This window comes from Marmota marmota, unplaced genomic scaffold (genome assembly GCF_001458135.2).
Source record: "Marmota marmota marmota unplaced genomic scaffold, marMar, whole genome shotgun sequence".
In the NCBI taxonomy this organism is placed as follows: domain Eukaryota; kingdom Metazoa; phylum Chordata; class Mammalia; order Rodentia; family Sciuridae; genus Marmota; species Marmota marmota.
Window position 1 is genome coordinate 58,142,153 of NW_026000174.1, and position 6,278 is coordinate 58,148,430.

The window sequence follows — 6,278 nt, forward strand, 5'->3', positions numbered from 1 at the left end:
AGAAAGGAACTTTATTTTTAGAACCACCCACACCAAACAAAACAGCTCCTCAGGAAAAACCCTCAGAGCCCAACAGCCACCACCGGCTTCCCACAAGCCTCTCCCTCAACCCCCAGCCTCCTCCTCTTGAGGCCGATTGGCTGGGTCGCGTGGGCGGAGCCAAAAAAGTCCCCCAAGGAGCAGCTCCGTGGTCTGAAAGGGCAGGGAAACAGTCCAATGAGCATTACCGCAGAGGAGCCAATCAGCTAGATGTTGCTGGGGCTGCTGTGAGCCAATCATCAGCTGTCAGTCTGAAAGGGCAGGGAAACAGCTCAATGAGCATCTCCAATGAGCATCACCGCAGAGGAGCCAATCAGCTATCTATTGCTGGGGCCGCTGTGAGCCAATCATCAGCCGGCAGCTGGAAGTTTGCTGGCAGTTGGAAGTTTGCTGGGGCCCCTTTGGCTGTGGCTCTCAACATCTCCCTCTCTCTGTTTAAACAACAAGCATGTGGCTTAGGGACTGTGCCTGCCTTAGGTTGTCCAATAGTACATAGGGTTTATGTTTGAAAAGTTAAACTAAAATGACTTTGGCTAGATTAAAACAAAAAATAGAGAAGACCTAAAAAAATGTTGGCATTAACAAAAATAGAGAAAGTGACATAACTGATACCATAGAAATACAAAGGGTTGTTAGGAAGTCTTATAAACAACTATATAGCAACCAATTAGAAAACCTAGAAGAAACTGATAAATTCATGGCACTTACAACCTACTATCATTGAATTCTGAAGAAATATAAAAGCTAATTGAACCAATAATGAGTAAAAAATTCAGTGAGTAGTCAAAATTACACCATTAAAAATATTGGGTGACTTCACTGCTTAACTCATCAAAACTCTAAAGACTAATTTTATGAAACATTATTATACTGTTACCAAAATCAATAGCAGTACAACAATAATGACAAAACTACAGACAGGTAACCCCTGTAAATATAAAGGCAAAATTTCTCCACATAATGCTGGAAACCTGAATACAATAGTTAACTACAATCATCTGTCTTGATCAAGTGGGAATTATCCCAGGGAATCAAGAATAGTTCAATATATGCAAGTAAATACTTAAAACACATAACTTCAACATTATGAGGACAAAATCCACATAAATAACTTAATAGGTGCATAAAAAGCATTCAATAATATTCAACATACCTTCATTATAAAAATTCTTAAGAGATTATGTATAAGAGGAACATATCTTGATACTGGTTTTTGTATAACAGAACCACATATTACTTTTTTAAATTGATTTTATTTTTTTAAATACACAATAGCAGAATGCATTACAATTCTTATTACACATATAGAGCATATTTTTTAATATCTTTATATATCAAGAATGTTCACAACAATTCATGTCTTCTTATATGAGAACCACATATTACTGAACAGGAAAAAGTTGAAAACATTTTTCCCAAGATAAAAAAAAGTGAAGGATGTCTACTTGTAATACTCTTGTTCAAAATAGCTCCTATCCAGAGAAATTACAGAAAGAATTAACATGCATTCAAAATGTTGAGAAAGTGAAATATTCCTGTGTAGAAATAACATGATCTTATATATACTAAAGGTGAAGACTCCATCAATAACTCAGAGCTGGCAATAAAATTCAGTATATTTAAAGTCTACTAATGAGTGTATTATCCTTTATATAAAAATTTTTCTGTATTTTTTGAAATACAGAAATCAATATTTTCAGATATAATAATATACCTAAACATCTTTGGCAACAAATTATTTTCTATTAAGAAAATGAATGATGTGGAGATATATATATATATATATATATATATATATATATAATAACTGTTAACTAACTAATGAAGCCTTAACAACAAAAGTCATTATGTTGGGAAATCTACATTCAGACACAGAGTTTATATAAGTAGACCTTTGTGATAAAAGAGAGAATATTAAAAGAGAGAGAGAGAGAAGAAGAAATTCAATATGAATTACTAATAGTTACAACTGACTTATTTTAGAGATATTTCCATTGCACATGTCTTTATTTTATATCCAAATAAAGTCAAAGGTATTCATTATGTTGTTTAATGAGTAAAGTTTATATCAAAAACACCCCAGAGGTTTAAAAAAGTAATATATAATCAAGATACCACAGGGGACCGTGAATGTTACATCTAATTGCTCAAATTGGAGCCTCTTTGGCAACACTTCAGTGATATTCTCTAATTCCATGTCCCCAAGGTTTGATGATAAATATTTGTGACACTTTGGGTACTAGGATAAAGTATTTGGTGTAATATCTCTCAGTTTCCTTCAAAGGTGGGGACATAAAGCAACATTTGAAACATTCAATGAAATACACCCTGGACTCTACTATTTGGGGTCTGTTCTATTAAATACAGAGGATTTGGGGATTGCATTGATCTCAGGAAAAAGTTCTTCAGTAAATGCAGCACTCAAGAGCTTCTGGATTTAGGTGAGTTCATTCAGTTCTTCTGTTATTTCCCTTTAGTGGGAAAACTTCAAGTTATAATAGTATTCACAGGTGACAAATTGATGTATCAGTCCCAATACACCCAGATCCAATTCATTTCACTAAGGGAGACTTTTGAGTTCTTCTGGTTTTCTCACTGAATATCCACAATTTGTACATGAATAAAAACAACATTTTTGTAAGTAGAGAGTAATAAAAAAAATCACCTTTACAATACCCACAATCTCTGAGGAGGTAAGAGTAACAACTATATAAATGATAGGCTGCAGCTATTGATAACTGTCAATTGTAAACTTTACTCGTTACCTGTACACAAGAGAGAAAGAAAAGTGAATATAGTTTACATTGAAAGTGGAAAAATAATGCATTATACAAGTGAGAATAGAACAGGAAAATATACTTTGTGCAAATGAACATGTGCTATGTAGCTGGTTGATAAATATAGCATCTAGAAAAGAATGTGTTAGGCTAGTGGTTATGAAATTGGATATCTAGATCTGGACCACTTTAGATAAAGAAGACAGAACACTGAAAATTTCATGCTTTCATTGATAAATATATTTTAATCCTTTAAGCCACTAATGTCAGTTTAAAATGATTATGGAAAGTTATTCTCATAGTGCTCCATAGAATAATTAGATTGGTAGAAAGGTATCAGGGAAGTACAGCCATTAGACTAGCATTGTGTTGCAAAGAGAGATAAAGATTATTTGATGAGCAACCAGTCTCTGTGTGATACATCTTTCCTACAGAACAAAGCCTGTGCAAGTGAAGAGTGTGTGATAGCTATTACATAGGGCTCTAGGAAGAGTGACGTGGTCTTAGATTAACTGCCCAACTGAAATCCTGCAGTGCTTCTGTTGTGTAGGTTCAGGGACAAAAATATAATTCTACACTGTATTCCCAAGTGCCTACCTGTGGATAGTTGCTGCTGCTTGGGACTGACTTTCCCAAGTATATACAGTTTTTAAACCATGCTACCTTCTCATGTTGTAACGAATATAGTGCTGCACATCTACTGTGAATCACACCATGTTGCTTATGCTTTAAATTTATTACAGAGGTTTCTAACTAGTGGTTTAAATTTTATATTTTTAAGATCCTCATTTGACTGTCGTTGAAATGACTTTGGCATTGAGGAATATCATGATGTCCTGTTGGCAATGGGTCTGTATTCTGATACTTGTTTTTGACAAGGCTTTAAACTTGAGTCAAAAAAGAATGTATTTTTTTCATGACTTAAAAAAACATAAGAATTTCTAGTATTTTCACAGTTTCTATTGTTTCTCGTTTACTCATCTTCTGAAATTTGCCATATTAGAAAATGAATAGATTTGATTAATTATAGCTTTCACTATTTTATCCCAGCACATTTTACATTTTGCTGTGATCACATTTTACTGAGTAATATAAAATTCTGGGAAGGAGATATTGTTAAAATTTTCAAGACTAGTTCAATATAAAGGGAAATGTTTAGTATTGCCATAGCACAACTCCAAAATGTGTTGGAATATGGAGTGATAAAAGACAGTGAAAAGGAAAACAAAAGAACTAATAAAATTCTAAATTCATTATTTTACAGGTAGGTTAACACTTTACAAGTTTTTGAATGGTTCTGAGCTAATTCCATCAGAACTCGAGAGGAAAGGCAGTGAAGAAGCTACAGAAATCTGCTGTATGTGTTCTTCCTACAGAATTATATTTACTAACAGATTCAGGCAAAAATATAGAAGCTCTTCTCAGGAAACTTCTGTTTAAATAGTGAAACTTATTTTTCGAACATAGCAGAATATATTCTATTTTTGTTCTTCTTGTCTTTGTTCAATTATTTGGATTTCAAAATTATTTGCCAAGCAGATATGATGTAAATAAACAATAATTTTTAAAATAATGCAGTAGCATTAACCCAATATTTTCAGCAACACTTTTTAATTGAGACTAACTATACCTCTCCACATTTCTTCCTAACCTTTACTATTGTAATTATTGATTCTCACTTCTTTTCGATTTTATCCATAGGATCCAAGGAAACCAGACTGCTGGAATAACATTCATCCTCCTGGGCTTCTCAGAATTCCCAGAGCTCCAGGTGCCCCTGTTCCTGGTGTTCCTGACCATCTACACAGTCACTGTGCTGGGGAACACAGGCATGATCCTGGTCATCAGGGTCAACCCCAAACTCCACACCCCCATGTACTTTTTCCTTAGTCACTTGTCCTTCATCGATTTCTGCTACTCGACTGTGGTTACTCCCAAACTATTAGAAAATTTGGTGGTGGAAGACAGAACCATCTCCTTCACAGGCTGCATCATGCAGTTTTTCTTTGCATGCATATTTGTGGTGACAGAGACATTCATGTTGGCAGTGATGGCCTATGACCGATTTGTGGCTGTCTGTAACCCTCTTCTCTACATGGTTGCAATGTCCCAGAAACTGTGTTCTTTGTTGGTGGCTGCATCATACTCTTGGAGTATAGTCTGCTCTTTAACATTCACATACTTTTTGTTGACCTTATCTTTTTGTGGGACTAAGTTTATAAATAATTTTGTCTGTGAACATGCTGCAATTGTTGCTGTGTCCTGCTCTGATCCCTCTATTAGCCAGAAAATCATTTTTGCTTTTGCCACATTCAATGAAATAAGCAGCCTGGTGATTGTTCTTACCTCCTATGTTTTCATTTTTGTCACTGTCATGAAAATGCCTTCAACTGGGGGGCGCTACAAAGCCTTCTCCACATGTGCGTCCCATCTGACCGCCATTACTATATTCCATGGTACCATCCTTTTTCTCTACTGTGTTCCCAACAACAAAAGTTCATGGATCATGGTCAAGGTTGCTTCTGTCTTCTATACAGTGGTCATCCCTATGCTTAACCCCTTGATCTACAGCCTCAGGAACAAAGATGTGCAGGAGACAGTTATGAAGCTAATCAACACCCAATTATTTTGTCATAAAATGTGATTTCAGAAGCTTTTTTTTGAGTACTCCTGTTCTATTTTACTAACAAATCAAATATTAACAAATTACATATGTTTAAATGTATCTTTCTTCACCTAATATTTCAACATCTGTTTATTCTAATAAAGTGAATTTTAAAATTTGAATATTATTAGAATTGAAAATTTAGACCATTACAATATTATCATACTTAAATAAAAATATTTGTTTTAACCTATTTTTCCATGTGATTGTTCAGGAAATCTTTCAGTTCAATTTTTGTCTTATAAAGTGTGATATTTTAAGATGATTTGAAGAATTTTACTTTACAATGAGGGAGCTAATCTCATCATTCAAAATTTATACCTAAACAGCTATTCAAAATAAAATTATATAAAAATGAGTCATTTTGACATTGGATAATTTGTAAGCAACCAAAATAAAAAAAAAATAAATTACACAAATTCTTACAAAGGCTAGAATATAGTGTATAAAAATTTTATTTGGCTATATATATATATATATATATATATATATATATATATATATATACATTATGCATTTGCAAAAGGAAGTGATATAATTTTCAAATATAGAACCATCATTCTAGACTGGCACTTTATGTTGATGTGTTTTTTTCATTAATTATTTGTTGTTAAATATTTCAGAGGTGATTTTAAATTCATTTTGTTTTTCTCCAATTTCCTCCATTAAAGTACAATATATGACACTGATATTGATGTAGCAAACAGATACTGTTCAGGCATCAGTTACTTGCTGATAATATAAAAGCAAGCATACCCTGCAGTCATATTCACTAAACAGTTGTATCAATGACTTGA

The 6,278-nt window shown here is 33.6% G+C and overlaps 1 protein-coding gene across 1 annotated transcript; it reads left to right on the top strand.

Moving 5' to 3' along the window:
- The first annotated feature begins 2,451 nt into the window (after positions 1-2,451).
- Positions 2,452-5,460, top strand: LOC107159121 (olfactory receptor 5D13-like). Its single transcript, XM_015505663.1, has 2 exons — positions 2,452-2,480; positions 4,518-5,460. The coding sequence occupies exons 1-2, from the start codon at positions 2,452-2,454 to the stop codon at positions 5,458-5,460; spliced, it is 972 nt and encodes a 323-aa protein (XP_015361149.1).
- Positions 5,461-6,278: the final 818 nt, after the last annotated feature.

Coding starts and splice junctions, on each gene's coding strand:
- LOC107159121 (XM_015505663.1), top strand. CDS start 2,452: ATGCAGCACTCAAGAGCTTCTGGATTTAG. Junction 2,481..4,517: donor TCAAGAGCTTCTGGATTTAG/GTGAGTTCATTC, acceptor TTTTATCCATAG/GATCCAAGGAAACCAGACTG.